The sequence below is a fragment of the Desmodus rotundus genome, chromosome X (assembly GCF_022682495.2).
Source record: "Desmodus rotundus isolate HL8 chromosome X, HLdesRot8A.1, whole genome shotgun sequence".
NCBI classification, from domain to species: Eukaryota; Metazoa; Chordata; class Mammalia; order Chiroptera; family Phyllostomidae; genus Desmodus; species Desmodus rotundus.
In genome coordinates, this window is record NC_071400.1 from 73,022,115 (window position 1) to 73,045,286 (window position 23,172).

The 23,172-nt window shown below is 35.1% G+C and overlaps 1 protein-coding gene and 1 pseudogene across 10 annotated transcripts in view; one reads left to right on the top strand and one right to left on the bottom strand.

The window, feature by feature from the left end:
- Positions 1 to 1,236: 1,236 nt before the first annotated feature.
- The window catches only part of USP9X (ubiquitin specific peptidase 9 X-linked), a 408,004-nt gene continuing 386,068 nt past the window's right edge, over positions 1,237 to 23,172 (bottom strand). For 8 of the 10 annotated variants that reach the window (XM_053917035.1, XM_053917034.1, XM_053917036.1 and 5 more), the window contains 13 exons: positions 21,179 to 21,352; positions 18,372 to 18,513; positions 16,360 to 17,113; positions 15,857 to 15,980; positions 14,741 to 14,966; positions 14,072 to 14,201; positions 11,138 to 11,323; positions 10,693 to 10,913; positions 10,515 to 10,603; positions 7,634 to 7,790; positions 7,049 to 7,309; positions 6,659 to 6,754; positions 1,237 to 5,221 (listed from right to left, as the gene is read on the bottom strand). In XM_053917035.1, coding sequence (XP_053773010.1) covers positions 5,084 to 5,221; positions 6,659 to 6,754; positions 7,049 to 7,309; positions 7,634 to 7,790; positions 10,515 to 10,603; positions 10,693 to 10,913; positions 11,138 to 11,323; positions 14,072 to 14,201; positions 14,741 to 14,966; positions 15,857 to 15,980; positions 16,360 to 17,113; positions 18,372 to 18,513; positions 21,179 to 21,352 — 2,698 coding nt within the window. In that variant the 3' untranslated portion in view covers positions 1,237 to 5,083. The remainder of the gene's footprint in view (positions 5,222 to 6,658; positions 6,755 to 7,048; positions 7,310 to 7,633; positions 7,791 to 10,514; positions 10,604 to 10,692; positions 10,914 to 11,137; positions 11,324 to 14,071; positions 14,202 to 14,740; positions 14,967 to 15,856; positions 15,981 to 16,359; positions 17,114 to 18,371; positions 18,514 to 21,178; positions 21,353 to 23,172) is intronic. The other 2 variants (XM_024579954.4, XM_024579952.4) reach the window with 1 other exon arrangement.
- Positions 5,619 to 6,295, top strand: LOC112322387 (small nuclear ribonucleoprotein G pseudogene; annotated as a pseudogene).

Consider the following 23,172-nt stretch of genomic DNA (forward strand, 5'->3'; position numbering starts at 1 on the left):
AAAAATATTTGCCGTGACATAAATTACTACCAAATTGAGATTCCCCACATTTCAGTATCTGTGAAAGTGATTTTGCTTACTGGAGCACCTTACATATGGTCTGATTGGATGAAATGCAGTATATTTTAATATTGATGGAGCATATTTGCAGACAGCTACAATCATTCCCATTTTAGAGTTTTGTATATTTAAGTGGAATGCCTTTAAGATAATCAACTGATTTTTATATGGGTCTGAAACATTTTATGGAACAGTTTCTTAGGGTGGTTTCAGAACATTTCCCTTGAGAATTTACATCCCTAAAGAAAATGAGTTATTCAAACCTTTTATGTAACCCCAACTTTAAGGTATACAGGTTTTTAAAATCCTCACCCCAGGACATGCTTATTGATTTTCGAGAGGGGAAGGGAGGGAGAGAGAAACATTGGTTGATTGGTTGCCTCTCCTATGTGCCTCGACCAGGGACGGAACCCACGACTTAAGCATATGCCATGACTGGGAACTGAACCTCCAACTGGGCCATACTGGCCAGCCTCAAGACATAACTGCCGGTTTTTAAAATCTATTTATAAATGATCAGATTACAACAAAGCAGTTCAAAATATTTGTGGCTATGTAAATTTTCTTTCAGTTAGGTATATTCATGTAGCTAAAGAACCCCAAACCAAACCAAACCAAAAACCACCTTCGAACAGTTTAATCCAACTAGAGTTTTCCAAACTGCAGAACACTACTTTGTTAAATATTGGTCTTCTGACTTTTTATAAAATACAAATAAAACCTGGGATTTCTTTAGTAGCCCTTACAGTAACACAACTTCAAGGAAGCACCAAATAGGTTTCTCTGGAAGTCCTATTTCTTTGGAACAAGGGAACAATTACTTCTCAGATACTAAAAAAGCAGAGCAGATGGAATAAGCTAAAGAATTAACTAAATTTTCACTTCTTTAACTTCCATCAAAACATATACCCTGCTTTACTGCTCATTATTTATTTAAATGCACTTTAAAACACCAAAGTGTTCACTGACACTTGTCTTTAGAATGAACAGGTAAACAATTAGATCACAACTCAATGTTTGAATTTAGATGTGAATATGCTATGAATATACAAAGTGAGGGCATAATTACTCTACTTGTAAACATTTCCCTTTTTAAGTTCTGTTCAAATCAATTACATCTCTAATTTACCTTCCATTTAAAATTCTTATTTTAATAAATAAAAGGGAAAACCGAAATTTAATTTATAAAGTTTTATTTTTGTATATGTGCTAAATCTTAGGAACTGGACAATCTTCAGTCAGTCTTGGCTTGTAAAAGGCTGAGAATGTGTGATTTGGGTGGTGAAATTTCCTTTTGAGACTCTGGATTTCAAAATAAAAAATTTCACTCATTTCCAAGTTTAAAACATGGAGTACCTTTCCCCCCCTTTTCTTATACCTATAAATTTGGAGGAAAAGTGCTACATTTTGCCAACAATTCAATCGTCAGAAATACAATCGGCAGCAAGTCAATACAGTTAGCACTTTTGTAATGAATTATCACACCTCAAACCTTAGTTTTAAACACTCACATAGGGGCAGGACCAATTTCGGTTGAGCCCTACTATGAAACCAGTACTGAATGGTTTTTTCAGTAACACAAAACTTGGGGGAGGAGAGTGTTCTCCTTGCTCGGCAGGTATGTAAGTACCTTCAAACTAGAGACCAAAATTGGGCACTTATAATGAAAAGGCAATTTTCTTATCCAGTTATAATTCTAAATAAGGCAGGATATATCCACCAAATTAACCACAAAATTCAGCAAAGAGTTCATGGGAAAACATAAGCTGGAAAAATACTTAAAAAAACCCACAAAAAAAACACAAAAAAACACCCCTATTTTGGAGTAGTCATCTGAATATTCATAGATTGCTGCTTTCATTTACAAATGTAATTCAAATAAAAAAAGGATCCTCATCTTTTTACCACTATAAGTATTAAATACTTAAGTTGTTATCATTCACTAATAAAAGTTAATCATGAAAAAATATAAAACATTTTAATAACTAAATTTGTATACATAAGAGCTAAAAGACACAAGGTTGGGAAATTGAGAGAAAAATCAACAAGACAAAACCCCCAAATATGAGCATGTTCTAACTTCTGTCTCTACAATGCTGAAGATGAAAATTTGGTTGGTGGAGGGGTTAGAAACAGCAGCAATATGGTTTTTACCAAGTTGTACACTAAAATACTTAGATCCAACAGGGCAAAGCCCTTGTTCACAGATTAACAATGAAAATATCTTCAGTCTTTATGTTAACAGATTCTACTGTCTTCTATAAAGTAATCATGCCATTTAGAATTCTGGGTATACTTCTTCGAAAGGAAGACTAGTGATTCCGCAACAAACATTTAAAGTAGGAAATATTTATATGGCTCAAGAAATCAGTTGAGGGATAAATAATCTTTAGGCACTTTGAAGACTTTAAGTTTAAAATGTGCCATTTATGTTCAGAAAAACACCTTAAAATCACCACTATGTTGCTCTTACATAACATGCATCTTAAAATTTCTGGTTATACATTAATGCTTGTTTAAGAGTTAAATATATAAAATAATTTGCACAAACAAACAAAAAATAACTCTCTCTGTTCACTTTCCCTTCATCCTGGTCATGACACAGACCACTCTTCCTCAAAAGGAGGGAAAAATGATTCAAAAACCCTCAACTGGCACAAGGGGACTTGTAAATTGAAAGCAATCAAGGTGGATCTCCCTCTAAGGAGAAAAAATTCACAGCCTATTAAAATGTCAAGTCATTAAAGTTCTATATTAAGTACACACTACATTTATTAAGGAGTGGGAAATGCAAAAAAAAAAAAAAATCACCTCTCAGATGGTGAGATGCTGTATGTATTTAATGATAGCAACTTGTCCAAATAAAGTTAACCTATTTTGCTTACTGTTAAGGAAGCTTGGAATTGAGGAACTTTTAAAATAAAATTACCAATTGGAATTGCAAGCAGTGTGTCCGACTTTCATTCAAACTTAAATTCAGATGTAATATACTTAAGGTAAAAAAAAAAAAAAAACAAAGCAAAACAAACAAACAAAACACAGGACCTATTCTGGTTCAAAAGTTCCTAGTACTACAGAAAACTTAGAAGCATAGATTGACTACATAGAGTACTGTGAATAAGATACCCAAAGCTTTATCTGAAATACCTGCCCCTTTTAATCACAAAATAAAGCAATTCTCAATTGTTTCTGCTTTGTTCAGTTCCAACTACAGCCTTTTTGACAAAACATTTTCCTGTTAACTGAACTTTAAAAAAATACAACCAAGCTTGTGCTCATTAAATATACATGTATATAAAAACATACAAAAAGTACAAGATTGATTATGTTAGGAAACGTTTACAGTGTCAACATCCTGTTTTCTCTGAATCTTTAGTAAAGGGCGGAAGATCAAATCTGTCTGTGCAAAAAACTCAACGTGACTAAGTCCTGAATTCTGTGTCATGCCTATACACAGAATTAATTTTAATATGCAGTCCTTCTGGAAATGAAAAAAAAAAAAAAAAAAAAAAAAAAAAAAGGACAAAAAGTAAGTAACCAAAAAAACAAAAAACACACCACAGGACAAAAAGTTCTTCTTAAATCAAATTCTATTTGTGAATCCAGCAAAATAATTTCTATAAAATAAAACAGCAAAATATTTAAATAGAATAGGGTGGACTGTATCTTGTTTGCAGGGGTATTTGGTTTTTAGACATGTTCCAAATAATTACACACATTCAAGTTACCAATTCTCTTTTAAATACAGTATTAACCGATGAGTTCTTTGTCTTTAAATGTTTATTCTGAAATTATGATACCTCAATTATATTAACTAACCAGTAGTTTCCTTTTTAATTAGACCCTGCTTTAATTTTTTTGGAATAATGGAAAAGGAGCTAGGACAATTCTTGCTTTCAAGTAAAACCGTGACTGAGCGGAAACTCAGCCAGACATCTTGGTGCAGTGTTGCACCAAGTACTGTGGGATTCTGAGGACTTCCACTTCTCTGGGATCCAGCAGAAGGAAAGTTTTAGAAGATTCACCTAATAAGCTCTACCAAAGAAACAAAACAAGCATACCAAATACAGTCTTCTATTAGGCTCCAAGCATCCTGGCATAACAAATTTTTGCATATTTGTTTTAAATCTTGTAAAAGTCCCATTACTGATACTTAAGGTTCTTTATCCCACCCAGAAATTGAACTGTCAAACATTAAATGTAAGCAACATATGTGTAACTAACTGAAAACCGCCTGTTTGTCACATTTCACCCCTTGTTTTCTATTTTATATTCTAGGTGTAAGAAGGAAAAGCTGAGCAATACAGCTGTCACACTGGGACAACTGCTGTCATTATGGTAATTTTTTCCTCACTGGCTACACTAACCTGGTGTGAAGCCATGCTAAATGTTACAGCATAACTATAGCTTCAAAATGATTAACCTAATATCAGAATAAAAAGGCAATGAAAAAGATCTAGAAACAATGTTACATCACCAATTTTCCACATCAACCAAATAATTTAAAGGTTACCAGCCTTATATTGATCATAATAAAACTGACTCCAGTGGCAAAGAATTAACATGAAACTATTGGTGTGGTTGACATGGATGGGCTCTGTTTTGTTGGTTTATTTTTTGTTTTTGTAAAGGAGTTGATCCAACTGCCATGAGGCAGGCAACACTGGCTGCAGAGTGCAATGGGTATAACAAGAAAATTAACTTTTGTAGTTTTTGTAGATTTGTGAGTCTCATCAAGAAAAAAGTTTCTTGCTTAAGAATTAACAGTCAAACATTAATATACTATATACACCTTTGCCATTTACACATTAGCATCAGGCCATTTATTACAAAACACTATACACTTTCCACTGCAGGCGGGTTATATATGGACAGCAAATTTCTGCAGGTAAGACAGTGAATAAACTCTCCACTCCATGTTGATTAGGAATAGTTTTTTTTAAATATTAGCCAGACACAGAAAAAGGTTGGACTGTAAGGCCTGGGTGCACAGTCTTGATGGAACCAGTTAATTATGTGCATTTCACTGATCCTTTGTCTGAGGTGGGGAAACTTCTTCACTGCCTTCGTAATTTTCTTGTGCTCGTTGGCCAGTTCTCTGAGGGTTGTTCATGTGATGTGCTGCTGGGCCTGTATATGGCTGTCCATGCACATGGTTATTCTGGGAGGGAAAAAGAGATAGGCATGTTAAATCTTTTTTTATATTAATCTTAATCTTTATAATCATGGGCTACAGTTTGTGAAAACGAAATCACTTCCTTCAGTCCAGAGACTTACAAATAATAAAAATGGTTGGTCTAATGGTAAAAACAAAAAAAAGGGGGTCTGAAATAGAAAAGCTAGCCTAAATGCAAACCCTGAAGCTGCAAATAAGAGCAGTGCAGATCTGTATAAATCTGTGGCCAAAGTGATTTTTAGTGCCAAAAATTATTTAGATCTAAGTCTGACCGATAATGGATCATACCCTGTTATCGCTTGTGGTCAAAACATTCACAATGATTTATGAGCCAGAAGACATTTATGCTGACTGACTCTTCCAAGCACCTTGAAATGTCCATATGCTTAAATCTAATAATCATATGAGGGAGGTACCTTCGACCTTGCTGAATAGACACCATAAGCAAATCTCACCCCCTGAGATAAAAAAATTTATGGACAAGAAGTTTATCATTGAAATTAAATGGTGGCAGACACGTCCAAGGAATATCGTGGGGACTTGATCCTTTATGAATCTTGTGATAGATGAATGTGTGGCAACTAGTGAACAACAGAACAATACTGGAATGGTGGTAATACAAGGCAATAGTATCATCATGTTAGAAGCCTTGGAACGAATATAAAGAACGGCTGTGTTCACCAGAGAAATCAATTGCCTCCACATCTGATACAATATAAAAATCGAGTACTGTACATTTTCACATTGAACTTTTGGTAAATAAACTTTTGTATCAAAAAGAAATTAATCATATGAGATCTTCATGAGCAATAACCCTGAACACAGAACGATGCTAAGGAAAACAAAAAAAATGTGGAAGAAGCATGATTAATACATGAGCTCTCAGTATGGGTTTTGTTCCTTAACCTTTAACCCCTGGACCTTCACTTTTCTGTACATTCCCATCAACCAAGATATTTGCACTTACATTTTATAATTAGTATTATGAAAATAAATGTCAAATATGTATTTTATAACTATTCAGCATACTTCTATTTCTACCCTGAAATAGAAGAAATATATGGCTATCTTAGCCTTACAGACTAAGAGTAACAGGAAATGTCATAATCCTTTGTATTAAATAAATACTATTGTTTTATGTTGACATGAATTATCACAGCTTCACCAACTTTCAATACTAGTAAAAGAGGGGCACCTATTTGATCAGGAAAACACCACAGAGGCAAATTCAAACATGCCACATCATGACTCCACTCTAACCATTCCTTTCTTTGATTATGTCCCCAAAGCTATCTAGGTGACCCCTCTACTACTTTACAGTCACCACAAGCAAGCAAGCAAGCAAGCAAACCCCAGCCATTCTTAAAATACAGCATAAAAATTGGTTCTAGGGGACAGAAACACAAACTGACCCCTATTTACCTGTTGATACTGAGATCCAGGTGAATGGGGGTACAGTGGGGCATCTTCAGGAGGAGGCGACTCATGCTCATCTGGGGCATCTTGGTCGTCTGGCTCCTAATTTTAAATATTTAAAGATAAAGAATTATGTAGGCAAATTCAAGTTTATTTTTCATTTTTTTCTATTCAAAATACATTTTTAGAAATAAATTCACAACTTTTACTGCAGATAAAGCAATTAAAAAAATCCAATTTCAGTTCTCTTAGAAATACTGTATGTTAAGTAATTTTACAGAAACTTGAAGAAGGCTCTCAATTAAGATCACATGTAGTAAACATTTAAGCAAACAACATCAACATAATTTTTTACAATATCATTAATAAACACTGGCCTATAAAGTAAAGAATTACTTTGCTTTCTTCCATTTCTATCTGCTGCACACTGGTGGCTTTTTTTACCTCCTCTGGACAGAGTTCACAAGCTTTTGCAAGTGTCATCCTAGCACTATGTGATCTCTCCAAGAAATAACCATTTGATGTTTCATTGCTTTGCACTGGAGGAGACCAATTGTTATAAGTATATTGAGGATTGCCAGTGTATGGTCGTCTTTCAAGTTCATCTCCAAGCCATTCTACGGCCCAGGTCCACTTTCTTTTAAGATCTCCATTGCCCTTCAAAAGAAAAAAAAAGTATATATGCAAAAGGTTTCAGAATAATTTTCAAAGTTAACTTAAAACAACTCCAAATTCTCATGATAGGAGAAGAGGTGGGCGGGGGGAGGAAGAGAGGGAGAGAAACATCCATTGGTTGCCTCTTGTACATGTACCAATTTAGGATTAAAACTGAAACACAGGCATGTGCCCTGACTGGGAATGGAACTGGCAGCCTTTTGCTTTGTGGAATAATGATGCCCACCCAACTGAGCCACACCAGTCAGCATGATTCTATTTTTTTAAACCAGATTCCTGCAAAATTGTAAGAAAAAAAACTCTCACCTGCAAAATCTGGTAAGCAACAGGACAATTGCTAAAGAGAGCCACCATACATTTTATACACTGGTATGCTCTTTTTTGATAGTGATTCTTAGAGCGCTGGATTGTGTCAAATAGCCCATCTCGATCATCTGGGATTCCTTTAAGTGCATTATGAATTCTGAAAGAAAACCAGGTATAAAATAAAAACTTGTAAAACCAAATAGCATCTAACATTTATTGAGGACCTACTATGTGCCATACAATATCTTTGATGTAGTCGTGTAATCTAATGCTAGACAGTAGGTAGGTAGTTATCAAACCCTTGAATAGATGAGAAAACGGGTGAAGAGAGGTTAAATACCTTGCTTAGCAGTCTGTGCTCTTACCAACTTATTACCAATCCAAAATGATATTGCTATGTCTATAATTCAAGTACATGACCAGAAGTGACACTAAGAGTAATAAACTTTTAAAATTATTAAAGTTAACAAATAAGTTTATGACTTATGACTGTTGTACTTAAGAATTTGCTTCAAGTGAGTTCCTTTTGTAATACAGGATTTCTGAAGGTAAGTTAGAATTCAGTGACTATGAAACAGTAATATAATTTGGAAGTACAGAATTAATTTGAATTCTAATAATCAGAATACATGACAGGCAAAGCAATTTTTACCAGCAATACTATAGTTTAGCTGATTTGCCAAGGATAGAAGATTTCATTTCAGCTACTGCGAAACTGTAACAGGACAATATGTAGTCAATGATTTTTTCTTCTTCCCCCAAATAAACAATTTAAAAAATGATTGTGGGGCAAAAATGCACCTTGTTTCCTTTGTGTTCAAAACCACTTGCTAGCATACCAAATGTGGTATACACGTACAGTGGAATATTGATCAGCCTTAAAAAGGAGTAAAATCGTGTAACATGTTACACGGATAAGTCCTGAAGACATAAAGTAAGTGAAATAAGCCTAAATAAAACAACAAGTAAGTGTATGATTCTGCTTATATGAGGTACTTAGAATAGCCGAAATCAGAGAAAGAACAGTGGTTACTAGAGGGTGTGTCTTTACCATGATCACTTGTTTTAATAAAACAAGTGAGTTAAGATGTAACTAATTGGTTTAAAGCTATAAATGCTTACAATAATTTATTTAATTAATTTTATTTTTAATCCCCACCCGAGGATTTTTTTTTTCATTGCTATTTAGAGAGAAAAACATGGACTGGCTGCCTCCTGTACACGTCCGGACTGGGGACATAAGCAACTGGACCTCATCTGGACTGGGAAAGGCACCAGCAACCTAGGTATGTGCCCTGACTGGGAACTGAACTCACAGCTTTTCAGTTACGGGATGATGCTCTAACCGAGCAACACTGGCCAGAGCTGCTTATAATAATTTTAAATGAAAATAGTAGAAGTTAAATTCCATTAAAACCAATTCTTAAATAATTTTTAAAAAAAGATTTTATTTATTTTTAGAGAGAGGGGAAAGGAGGGAGGAAGAGGGAGAGAAACATTGATGTGCGAGAGAAACATCCACTGGTTACCTCTTGCATACCCCAACTAAGGACCTAGCCCACAACCCAGGCATGTGCTCTGACTGGGAATGGACCTGGTGACCTTTTGGTTTGCAGGCTGGCACTCAGTCCACTGAGCCACACGAGCCAGGGCTAAACCAATTCTTAAGAAAACTTTCAAATCCTTTGATCATATTGAGAAGGGTACAGGACAGTGCCAAAAAAAAAAAAAAAAAAGTAACTATAGTTTTAGAACTACTAAATTCTGTATATTGTGAATATGGGTTCCAGATTAATGCCATTTTTATGACATTAATTCAACTGTTTGAAATCTATGATTGTAGTTTTGGAGATAACTTGAAAATATGAATTAATTCTGGCATTTGCAATCTCCATTAAGACTTAAGACTATTTTAAACATTTCCTTATTAGAGAACCTGTTTTCAAGTTCATTTTAATTGTTTCCCCTCAAAAAACTATTACGCTACTGTCCACATGGGTAGGGAATTTAGAAGATCTGGTGGAGTTGTCAACTAACTGCATAGTTCATCATTACCGTATAACTAACTCCTGGGATTAAAGATGATATATTAAGCCTTTATGGTAAAAAACCAAATAGAAGAATTCTGGAAGAAGCTTGAAGGACAGTTAAGGTGGATAAAAGTTCTTAAAAAAAACCCCACAAAAAACCTCTAAACTTTTCACATGCTGAAAAACTAGTTAGAGTTGATGCTCATCCATGGATTCCTTATTGGCAATTTTGCCTACTTGTGGAACTTTGTAACCGGCCGGGGCGGGGGGGTGAGGTGGGGTGGGGGGAAGCCCAAAACAAAATGAAATGACACTCGTGGTACTTTTGAGGTCATGAGCAGAGTGGCAAAAAACTTAATTTCCCCAACACACATTCCCAGCTGAAGTGGAACAGAAGGGCACTGTCTTGTTTTAGCTCACCATGTAATGTAAACAAGTGTCCTTTTTACCATCTACTTAGTGATACCTTTTCCACATTTTTGTTGATTTCACTGTCTAAAATTACCTCCCAATGTTATGTGACTAATCTTAAAACTCATATAATCGAATCCTAAAATAAGCCTAGGGAATTAACAAAATTAAACTATTTACCAAAAGCCTATGCTAGTTTTTCATTAGTTAAAAACAAATCAATTCAAAGAAAAAGGTATATTAAGTATTCAAATTGGGCAATGAAAGGAAAAAAACTTAAAAATGAAATAAAATGTAAGAGGGGGAACTTTTTATTCATTCGTGTCTTATGTTTTTGTTAAAGATAAAGCATTTATCAGATCTTTGAGGTGTAAAAACTATGTTGACTAGCCAGTTAAGTTAGTGTAAAAGCTGGGCAAGAAACAAAAAAGGGTATCTACCTGTGAGTCTGCCAAGAGTCCTCAATCAGTAAGATTTGCAAAAGCAGATCCAAATAGGGCCGGAGCTCGTAAGTGTAGGAATATGCAACCTAAAAACAGGTAAGACACAGTGAACAACCTTTTAAAAAGAGTAACAAATGGAATCATAGAGACATATAGATGTTTATTTTCTCTTAACCTGCCACAGAAGTTCACTGAGAACAGTAGATGAAAATTGAGGATTCTCCCAGCAGCAAAAACGAAGCAATTTGACGGTTTCCTCTGAGTTACTGCAATCCTCGATGATTTTCTTCACATAACTTGTTCTCACAAATAAAATGTCTGCCACATTCTGCTGAATTGGCATTATAGGTTGTGATAAATTAGGATCACCGAAAGGATTAGGCAGAGGAGGATTACCTAGAATAAAGATTTGTCATCAGTGAAAAACTAATAGGCTTCTTCGCAATAATACATAGCTTCCAACATACAAAACAGCTTATGGATTTTTTTAATTCTAGAAAAACAGCATAAACCTCCAGAGTCTTGTTTTATTTAAACATCTTCAGAATTACTTTTAATCAGGTACTATATACGCACAGCAGTATTTAAAACCACTGTAAAGAATGGAGCATTCGACTTACCATTGATTGAAGACTGCATTCTTGATGAGACATTGCAACAGCGGATCAGCTGTGACACTACTGAGTATAATTTGCCTAATTCAGCATACTGATACTTGATTGGAGGACCTGGGCCTTCATCTAAAGACACAAGCATAAAGGTGGCAGGTACGCTCAATTTCAGAAGCTGTGTCTTCTCTGCCACACCTACAATGAAGAAGAAGAAGAAGAGAAGAATTATATGAGGAAAGAATTAAGATGGTATGGGTTTCATAAAAAGTAGTTATCCAAAATATTTTCTGTAATTTTTTATGATAATAGATTTAACCAGAACCGAAAATCTGAGTATTGGATTTAAGAATTAAAACGATTAAACAGTGACCATGACATTCCAATCACAATGGGCATAAAGATGATGAACACTTTTTGTATGTATGGCCTAGAGAGCCTGGGGGAGTAGGGAAGCTGTTAGGAAGATGATGATAACTAATAAAAACAAAACAATAAAATAAATCAATGCTCCTCAAAGTTCCCATGCTAGTTTATTTTCTCAAACTGTATACCTTCCCTAGACAATCAAACCCACTCTAATGGCTTCAAATTCCAGCTATTTTCATTCAGAGAATTCCAAAATATTTCCAGACTGGTATCTTACTGTTCTCTTGAAGATCTCTATTTGGGTGTCATATAGGCTTAAACTCAACGCCCAAACTGAACTCATCATCATACTTCCCCGTCCATGTTCTTCCTCCTGCTTCCCCTTATAGTACAAGGCACCACTATCTGCTCTGTTTGTCAAACTGGAATCCTAGGCACCATTCTTAACCTCTTTAATGCATTCCCCTCTCCTGAATATCCAACCACCAAATCCTACCTCAAATAAAAGAGAACCAGAACCTGTCCACTTATATCCCCCTCACTGCCAGTCTCCCAGCACAGGCCACAACCATCTCCTCCTTATAGATCATTTTAACAATCTCTAATCTTATTCCCCTGAAATCCATTACACACTGTATCCAGACTGATCTTTCTAGAAAGTATGTCTATTCAAAACTCTGCAATGGCTCATCAGTGTTCTAAGGATAAAGTCCAGAATCCCTCACACAAGGCTTATCAGAGAATACTGCTTACCATTCCTGACATCCCCACCTTACATCCATTTTACTAGGACTGAATAACTTCCATTGTCTACAATGAACCACACTGAGCTTATTACAAGTCTTTGCATCAGCTGTTCACTGGATAGAAAACTCAACGAACCAATTTTCGTATTAACTTCTCCATTAAGTCCCATGTATTCCCAATCTGGTCAGGTACCCCTATGACATACTTTCACAGCACTCTGTATTTTCCCTATTATAGTCAGGTAACACACCTTTTGGTAATTACCATTTTATTTGCTTCTATGCTCCATTAAGCAATAGACTCTTATTTACAGCCACATTCCAAGAAACATAATAAATACAAGTCTACAATCTCCTATCTGAAATCCTGAGATTCAAAAAGCTCTTATGAATGAATGAATGGAAAGTATCAAAATATGTTTGGTGGAAAAAATCTGGCCTGAACTGACAAGAGACTATGTACAGTCTTTACTTATCTCTTCCCAGTGTGACTATTATATTTTACTGTAGAAATATTAATGTGTACGATTAAGGTATGTCTTGGCCCCAGCTATAGGCATGTTACACAATGCAGGTTATACGCACTGCCTTACCTTTCTTAAATCCAAACAATTCAGATCCCTAAAGCATACATGGTCTTAGGATTTCATAGTAAACTTTATAGACCTGTATTTGTCTTTAGTAGTAAACTTTTAATTAGATTACATTATGAACCAATGATGTATGCTTTGTGAACAGGCAGTATCTAAAAAGGGAGTTAAACAAAATAGGATTTTTGTGACTGACTATATTTGGTATTTCTAAGTTTGGAATACAGATTCCACTTATGCTTGTTTGTATTATATTCCTTTTCAACTACAAGTAACAACATCTCCAGTATGGAAAGGTAATAGAAAATATGATAAACCATAAGAACAGGAAGTACAATGTTAAAAAGGGCACAGATCAACTAGTCGTTAGTTAAGTTCACAAACAAAAAACCTAGAATGACAGGGATGTGAGGGCACAGAACATAATTTTGGACATAAGAGCTTAAAAAAAAAACAACAACTTTGTACTAATATCCAACTGATACATAATTTCAATCTTAGGAAATTTATCCCCATCAGCCAATTAACAAACACCAAAATGACAATGGAAGGCTTTTTAACGATACTCCTAACTACCCATCCATTTTCATTCAACAAATATTTACTAAGTGCTGCCGCGCAAAGCTCTTATCTTTGCAATCTAGTTGGGAAGCAACACAAAATTTGAACATTATCAAAACCAAAGTATAATACAGTATTAGCATACTTTTTCAAGGCAAGTATTATAGAATAACTGAAAGAAAAAAATATCAGGTGATGTTAGAAAGAGCAGGTTACTTTGAGAGTAGTACTGTTATACAGAGGTAATAACACATAAACAAAGACTTACGTACGAATAAGCCCTTTACTCAAACTTGAGGAAATACATACAACCTGGGGACCTTTGGAAAATGTGGATTCCTTGTGCTAGCTTTCAGAATTCCAATTCAGTTGGTTAGAACAGGGCCTAGGAATCAGTATTTTCAAAAAACCAGTTGGATCTGACACCGTCATTTTAGGAGATAAAATAGGATTAAAACACAGATTCTGACCTATGTCTTCTTACTGTAGAGGCAAGACACATGCCTAACTATAATGCACAAGGTGAAAAGTGCAGTGGAAAAACAAGTTTCAGATAAAATGCATAATAGGTTTTATGGAATAGTGTTTCTACTTTAGAGTGAACTATATCTTATCACGTGACTTAAATGACTTCACCATTTAATACATTTAAATAGAATTATGAAAAGTTAAATCCTTACCTAAATTGGCATACATTACAAACAGGTTGAAATACTGCTGTAAATGACGCCCATGCTCTGAAACTTCCCTTCTCAAGAGATTTAGTACTGCTCTTAGTAAGTGATCACTCAGGCTTAAGTTGTCATAAGCCTGTAAAGGATAAAACATTAGTTGTTTTTCGGAAAATAAGTGCAGGTATGATAAAATTCCATTTGCATAAAAAAGGGATATGCACATATATATGTTGAATACAGACAGAAGTTTCTGGAAAGACTAATGACAAGAGTTATTAAAATTGGTTCCTTGTTAGAAAAGGGAATGAAGATCCAAGGTAGATTTCATAATAGAGCCTTCACACTATTCTCATTTAAAAAAAAAAAAGTCTATTTTAAAAAAACCCTTAAAGAATAATCTATGCAACATGACATGTTATCAATAAGCCACTACATGTAAATGAATCAACAGAGAAAACTCCAGTTTTTAAAGAGCCAATAATCACTACTCATTGCTGTGAAGTACTTAATGGAATCCACAGATATCAGACTGCATGGTATGTGTGCATGTATACACAACATTTGTGAGGTAAACATATAAAACAGATGCACATATATTTGTGACTTCAAATTCTAGGGAACAGAATTAATTTGTAAACATTTAATCATTAGAAAAAACCCCAAACTGGCAATTACCTGACTAGAAGGTCCAGGAGATGCAAAAGGTGAAGGACATGGCCCATCTTGCAAGGAAAAATGTGCAATAAAAACGATAAGTTTTGCAAATGCACCCCTTACTTCTGCACTAGGGCATTCCAATAGGTATTCAGAAAAGCGATTTGACACATTAAAAAGGACATTATGAGCAAACCAAAAACGTACATTCTTGCTGTGTCGAAGAAGAATACACAATGCATCATACCTAAAACAAAACAAAACAAAAATCTATCAATATCAATTCAGTAACATGTTTCCTATAGTATAGGAATGGGTTTCTACGAACCAAATAAAAACTAGTACTAATATTAAAATGACAGGTGAGTACTATGACGTGCTTTATTCTCAGAGTGATAAGAGACAAAATCTTGTATAGTTCTCTATAAACCTATTACCAAACTCTTCCTAGGCTGAATGACAAAATAATACCCATCTTTCCCTTAGACACGTTACCCCTGGATAAGTAAATAAAAATTGTTAAATCAAGGTATTATAGCAGCCTTTACACTTTCACAATTAGAAACACAAACTCATTTTAATTTTTTGCACTTTTAGTGCATGGCAGAATTTAATCTAGGGAAGCTAAAATGTAGTATTTCCTAATAAAATAGTTTAGACTATCATACCCTGTAATCTTTCACACAGGGGATGTCAAAGATAATACAAAGCAGTAGAAGTAGAAGCCTGCTTCTAAATAGTAAAAGGTTATGTTTAATCTAAATAATTATTTTTATTGTTTAAAGATTTTATTTATTTATTTTTAGACAGAGGGGAAGAGAGGGAGAAAGAGAGGGAGAGAAACATTAATGTGTGGTCGCCTCTCATGTGTCCCCAACTGGGGACCTGGCCTGCAACTCGACTGGGAATTGAACCAGCAACCCTTTGGTTCACAGGCCGGTGCTCAATCCACTGAGCCACACCAGCCAGGGATAAATAATTATTTTAATATGATTTCTATTATTACTTCTAAGAGATTTTTAGTTCTGTATTCCAAATCTGACACAAGATTATCATGGCTTGGAAAAAAAATAAAGCAGTATATTAATAGCCAAGCTAAATACAAGTATAATAGACATAAAATCCAAAGCAACATACCAATCACTGGCAGAGCCGCGGACTACTTTCTTAGTGTGAAATCCTGTGGTAAAGAGGAACCTAGCAGCAAGCTGAATACTAATCATAGCGATTTCTTCTGCTTCAGGCAACAGGTGATCTTGCCCTATAAGTAAAATGCAGGTATAAAAATCAAACCAATTTCTATGTCTAAACCCCATTTTCAAACAAGTCTACATTTCCAAAGTTCAGAGGTCCCAACTTTAAAAAAAACCCCTATTTAGGCTACTCATGAAATAATTCTTATAGTTCTCTAAAGCACATTTGAAACTAATGCTTGAATCAAAAACACATTGTTGTAATAAACAAAAGCTCCTGTTCTCAAACAGCAAGACAGTATAGATCACTCAAAGATAACAGTCTTCTGAAATAAGACTTTAAAACAACCGAACGTAAAAAACAAACATGTTGATGCCTACTAAGAAATCCTGCAATAAAGTAAGAGTTGTGCTTTATTATTAAGAAGCTAAATTTTTGATACTTACCTGGAGGAGGATTTAGGTAAACACTATTACATGTGAGCAGTTTTTTCATAAACTGAAAATATTCCAGACTGTACTGCATTCGGTTATGCATGAACTGCACATTCTGTTTCCGTACACTTCTCTCAATAGCTGATGGCATAACAATCTGATGGGGTCTTGCGGCGACAGTAAGCTCTGATATATATTTTGTCAACTCATCACCTTGGTCTATTGTGTCCAATCGCTCATAAAAAAGTATGTAAGCATTCCACCACCTTTTCTGGCGCCTATATGACATGCGTTTCATCATGTGATCAAATACTTCTCCCATGTACTCTCCACCAAAACACTGGTTTTTCATTTCTTCATCGTCATCCATTTTGCACTCTGTTACATCTCCATCATCAAATTTATACCACCGATTTCTCTCACCATCTACACCATTTCTTTGAATGATATAAGAATAATAATGTCCCCCGCTTGCTTGACCACTGTGTACAAGTACACCAACAAGCCTGTATTTCGTGCTTCCTGCTGTCTCACTTTCAGACTGCTCATTCTGTTGTATTAACTGACTCTCTGGATTTACATTATCTCCTTCCAGCTTTGCAACACCTGCAACTGTGTAAGGTTCCATGTCCAGTTCTCGAGGAAATTCAAAATAATCATTGAACTTGATTGCACATTCTCTTTCCCAGTCATAGTCAAATCGTTTTAGTTGAATAGCAAGAACAGGAGGTAACTTTTTAATTAGCAACCGCTTTACAGTATCAACCTAAAATAAACAGATCAAGTTACTAGATGCTCTTTTATAGTCAATCCACTGCAAAAAACAAACTTTAAAATTATATTACTAAAAATTCTCTTGAGACCAATCTGAAATTGTAAGTGTAAACAAATACATGATAAGGAACACAATCAAATTAATTCTGTCACAGTTGATATTTTAAAAAATATTAACTAAAACTAATATGAAAATAGCTGATGCCATTTGTTATAAATTGCAAAAATTAGTAGTATAGACATTAGTTGCTGCCTATTTTCTATATTGTCATTGTTATTTAACCATTATTACTTGTTTGACACTGTTACTCTAATAAAGGTATAGTTTTCTGTGAGTGAATTGAAGAAAAACAGGAATAGCAGCTAATATTGATTGGGTAATTAGGTACTGCCCAAGTATTACAGTAACATATTTAATCCTCACACCCTCTCAGGCAGGTACTATTGAATCTTAAGGATGAAAGTTAGGAGCAGAAGAGAGATTAAGTAACTTGCCTTAAGTACCAGAGCTGTGGGTGGCAGGCAGTATGACTTTACAACTCACCATCTCAACCTCTAAACTTTAATACCCTTCTAAGTGGTGTGTAAGGTCAAAAAAACCAAACCAAAACAAACAACCCCCCCCCCTCCAAAACCCCACACAGGTGAGATTGATGTGAGAGTGTCTGGAAGCCCAGAAAGATACAGAATTATTGTATGTATGCATGAACTGTCTCTCCCAAAAAATGTTGTGTGTCCATAGATAAAAACTAACCAGGTGAATCTAAAATCTGATCCAAGTAGTTTGAAAACACAAGTGATAGAAGAAATCTTACATGGCTAATTAAAAATAATTGACAGTTTTAGCAAACTTCTTGGTCTTGACAACTAACTCTGGACATGAGAGAAGAAATGACAGGTTCTACAACTCTATAGCTTCAAGGGTTTCAACAGCTGTTTGGTTGAGTATGATGAAAAATGTGTCACTCAGGTAAGAGAATGTGATATTAAGCTATTATGGCTTCTAAAATGATTCACTCTTATCTTACTTAACCTGTTTTTCCTAGCCCTCTGAGATTACTTTCTCTCAATCTTCTTTCCCTGACAAACCTTTAAATCAGTTAACATCTCAACAACCCCTCTGCTACCACCGTAACAAAGCAGGGTAGGTAATAAAAAGGAGGTGAATTTTGAGGACAAACAAAAAGAACTTCTTCCAAATCCATTAAATGTAATCATAATTACTGTAAACAAAAATGGACAATTCATACCTTTTTATTGCATTTTTCACAATGATATGCATTTGCACCTTCTAGTAAATCTCCTTTGACATACTGTTCCAAAGAATCCAGAAGATTTTGGTGATTTCTAATGTCTACATTCAAAGTTGTAAAAGATTCTTCACACTCGTATCTAAAGATATTTAAAAAATGATCAAAAAAGATGTATTCCTTAGCTCTTTAAACATTTAGCTATAGACATCTGTAATATTTACAACAGAACATGAAATCCGTAAGTCATGGAATGTTACCAATAAATGACAGTTAACATTTACTGGTCAATTATCCTGTGCTGAGCATGACATTAGGTTGTTTACACACTATATGTTCTAGGTTCCTTGTCTTCATGAAAAACCTCCTAAAGAAATACCATCACCCACACTATGGAAATGAGAGAAATAGGATACAAAAAGGTTAATTTGGGCAAAAATACTAGGTGAAATGGTGTTTTGAAGCCAAGTCTGACTTCACAAGCTTATGCTCTCTATACAGCGGTGTCAAACTCATTTTCACCAGGGGCCACATCAGTCTTGTGGTTGCGTTCAAAGGGCCGAATGTAATTTCAACTCCTTAACAGTTAAGGAGTAGTTACATTTACACAGTCCTAAAATTACCTTCAGCCCTCTGAAGGCAACTGCAAAGCTGATGTGGCCTCTGGTGAAAATGAGTTTGACACCCCTGCTCTATAGCCTACCATGCTGCTTCCACTGTCATCTGTTTAGAAACCAGCAATTAATGCCAAAGCATTTATTAATAGCCCGAACTTAAAAATGTTCCTTTTCTTTAATTGAAACCTTATTAAAGCACAAGTTTGAACACACAAACAAATAGGGGATAAACAATCTGAGTAGGACTCAGAACCCCATCATTTCGCAATTTTCTACTAAAGGAATTTTCAGATTTGTGATGAGACATTCACAAATTCAGAACATGAGATATGGAGAACACATTATTAATCATTACATTCATTCACTCATTCATTCATTCATTCAACAAATATATTGAGAGTGCCTTCCATGTGGGACAGTCCATGTTTAAGACAGTCCCTCGTATTTAGGGCTTCTGTTAGGGGAAAAAAGACAGGTACATAAATAAAAGCATTTGTAAGTGATATGAATGGAACACAAAGTAGGTATTAAGCAAATTGCTACTATTATCAGGGAATAGCCTATAGAAGAGAGAGAGAGAAAAAAAGTTAGATCCTATGACTCCAGTGAAAAAGTAGGACATTGTAAGTTGAGGAGTCAGCAAAACTTTTCTGCAAAAAAACCAAACCAAAACCAAACAAAAAAAAACAACACCCCAAACCAAAAACCAGATAGTAGCCCTAACTGGTGTGGCTCAATGGATTGAGTGCTGGCCTGCGAGCCAAAGGATTGCTGGTTTGATTCCCGGTCAGGGCATGCCTGGTTTGCTGGCCAGGTCCCCAGTGGGGGTAGGTGAGAGGCAACCACACATTGATGTATCTCTCCCTCTCCCTTCCCCTCTCTCTAAAAATAAATAAGTAAAACCTTAAAAAAAAAAAAGAAAGAAAAAAAAAAAGAAAAAGCGGATAGTAAATACTACAGGCTTTTTTGCGGGGATGGGGGAGGGGTGGGATGGTGTGGGGCTGTGCGGTATCTGTGGCAATTATTGAACTCTGCTGTTATAGTGAAAGCTGCCAGCCAGACAAGTAGGTAACCGTACACACACAGATGCGGGGCTGGATTTGACCTTAGCGTTCAGTTTATTAACCCCTGTCCTAGACAAGTAATGCCCTAAAACAGAGATAGGACTCTTTTTTATGTAAACTCCTAGCATGTAACAAGAATAACACTAGTTTAGTTGTGGAGCAGGTATTTGAACTTTAAGGATCTTACCTAAGATCATGCTCTCTGGACAGTTTTACTGAGCTAAAAAACCCCAAAGATTTCCACATAAATTTGAAAACTGTCTAAAACAAACCAAGAAGGACTAACAACAAGAACAGACGACCAAAGAAGTGGTTATTTCATAAGCAATTAAAAACAAGAAGTGAAAATGACAGTGCTATTGTCCATCTAATATAAAACATCTTTCAAAAGGGACCAAAAGATGTCCAGGCTATGTAAACAATTATATGCCCTTGATCTGAATGAATGGTTTGACCTAACAGAAATTTCTCATTCACATAGTATTACTCTCCCCAGTCATTTCCCTATGTTAAAAAAGGAAGCACTCCCCACCAACCATATACACATACAACACATGACTATATGTAGTACTATTTGGGCTTATAGAAAACACTAACTTACTGTGATATTTTGGCAAAAACAACCTCAAACCAACATTAATTGATAATATACAGAGAAATTCCAAAGCAAAACTTCCATGTAACAGGCATAAACATTATCAGTAATGAACTATTTTCAATAAGAGCCCTCAACAATTTTGCTTTTAAGTAAAAAAAAAACAATTTGTTTACTCAACTCTTCCTATGCTTTGTGTGAAAAACATACCTTAAGGATAACAACCATAATCAATGCTATTTTAAAATACAATTATGTCATTTGTATAGGAAATACTGCTTCACATCTGCCATCTTCTAAAGTTATTGTATGAAATACTAAGACTAGAAAAGGAACCAAATTATTTGATAACAAAAAAACTCCATACGTAGTGAGGCATACGCAGTATATATTTTATCCAGTATCAGGTATTTAGTAATCAGTGGCACACTCCACTTTTATACATAACAATTAGTAAAAATTTTATTTATTTTTAGTAAAGAAACAGTAAAACATCAACTTTAAATGTGTTAAGATGAAACTAGCACTTACCTGTGTGGACAGCCTTGACAAATCTTCTGATCAGCAAAGGAACCTCCTAAAACTTTACTTAGCATAGCAGGATGTCCTAAGGCTTTCAAAGCTTCATCTAAACTATCCACCAATGAATTAAAAAATTCTAAAGCATCATGTTGTTCACGTAGATTAACAGGCTCACCCCAAAGCCTAAGAAATGAATGGAATAAAATATGTAATGTGTGACACTCCCAGAATAACATATGCACTATATTTGTTAGGGGAAGAAATAAAGCAGTACAACCCAAACCGACAGCATATAAATTGAGATTTTATTCAACTATGTGAGGAAGTAGAAAGAAATACATGCTCTCTACATAGAGAGTGCAGTGGGGAAGTGAGGCTCAGAGTAAGAGTGGTAGTCCACTGGAGAATTAGCATGAAACTACTGGTATGGCTGATAGACAGTTAGGGTTACAGATACAGTGCAAAGATTAAATCTATTTACTCTTAAATAGATTTTTCCAAACAAAAAGAGAAAAGCTTGACTTGTTTTAGAGTTGATCTCTTTTGAGCAATCTGAGGACTTCAGTTAAGGGAAATCAATCCAGAAAACAAACCGTCAATTGCGTGTACAACAAAATGACAACCGAGACTGCTAAAACAGGGGGCACTGCTGGAAACTATCACTGACATATAATCTTGTATTTATAGTTTCGTACATACAGCATAAGTGAATCTGTCGTGAGAGATATGTTAAATGGATTTTAAATGTGCTAATGGAACTGACTGTCTTTTGATAAATTCTTTTGTAAACTTTTTCTATGTAGCAGATATTCTCATTCCAATTACACTTTAGAGTCAATTATTAATTACAAAAGGGAGACGGTACCTTTATAATAAAGAAATCTGTTAACATACTAAGAGATCAAAGCTATTATCACCAATAATCAGATAAACTGATAACATGTGCCTCCCAATACAATGAGGAAAGCATATAACATCACCCACATAGTTTTCTTGCTAAAAAAAAAAAAAAAATTACCTTAAATCTAATTATGAGGAAATTATCACAAAAATCAATCAAGTGAGGGACATTCTGCAAGACAAATAGCCTAGACTCTTCAAAAACTTCAATGCCACAAAATCATGACAACTTAGGGTGATTACTTTAAAAATGACTAAAGAGGTTAAAAATTTTTGTGTTTCCTGCCCTGGCTGGTGTGGCTCAGTGGACTGAGCACTGGCCTGTGAATTAAAAGGTTACTGGTTCGATGTCCAGGGCCAGGTCCCCCAGTTGGGGCGTGTGAGAGGCAACCGATCAGTGTTTCTCTACCTCTCTTCCCCTCTCTCAAAAAATAAAGTCTTTTAAAAAAATTTCATTTTTGGTGATTTCTTCCAGCATACCAAACTGTGAGTTTAAAAAAGTCATAAAAGTATTTTTTGGAAATTAGAATACATACTGATGAATATTAATAACTACATACTGATGAATATTAGACATTATTAAATCAATATTAAATTTCAAGGTTGTGATAACTATATTATACACAATAGATAAATGTCCTTATTCTTGGAGGACACATGTTGAGGCATGTAGTATAGTAAAGTGCCATGTTTGCAAACTACTATCAACTGATTTAGAAAAATCGAAACCAAAACCAAAACCCAAGTACACACATAAGCAAATGGGGGAAATGTTAACAAGTGGTCAATCTGGGTAAAGAATATAACACAAAGGTGATTATTATAGTACTTCTTTACCTTTGCCATTAGTTTGAAATTTTTCAAGCTAAAAATTTAGGGGGGTGGGGAACGTAGGCAAGTATACAGCATGTCTAAAGTGTGGATAATCGACAAGCCTTATGACTCAGATGGAACAAGCTAGGGGAAGAGAGAGATACTAGAATAGTCACAGAGGAAGTTATGGGGTGTGCCAGGTGATGGGAGTGAAAAAAGCAAAAGCAGAGCTGGGAAAAAGGGTAGTACATGCAAGACAATACTAGGGGGCCTAGTTATGTGAACCAGAG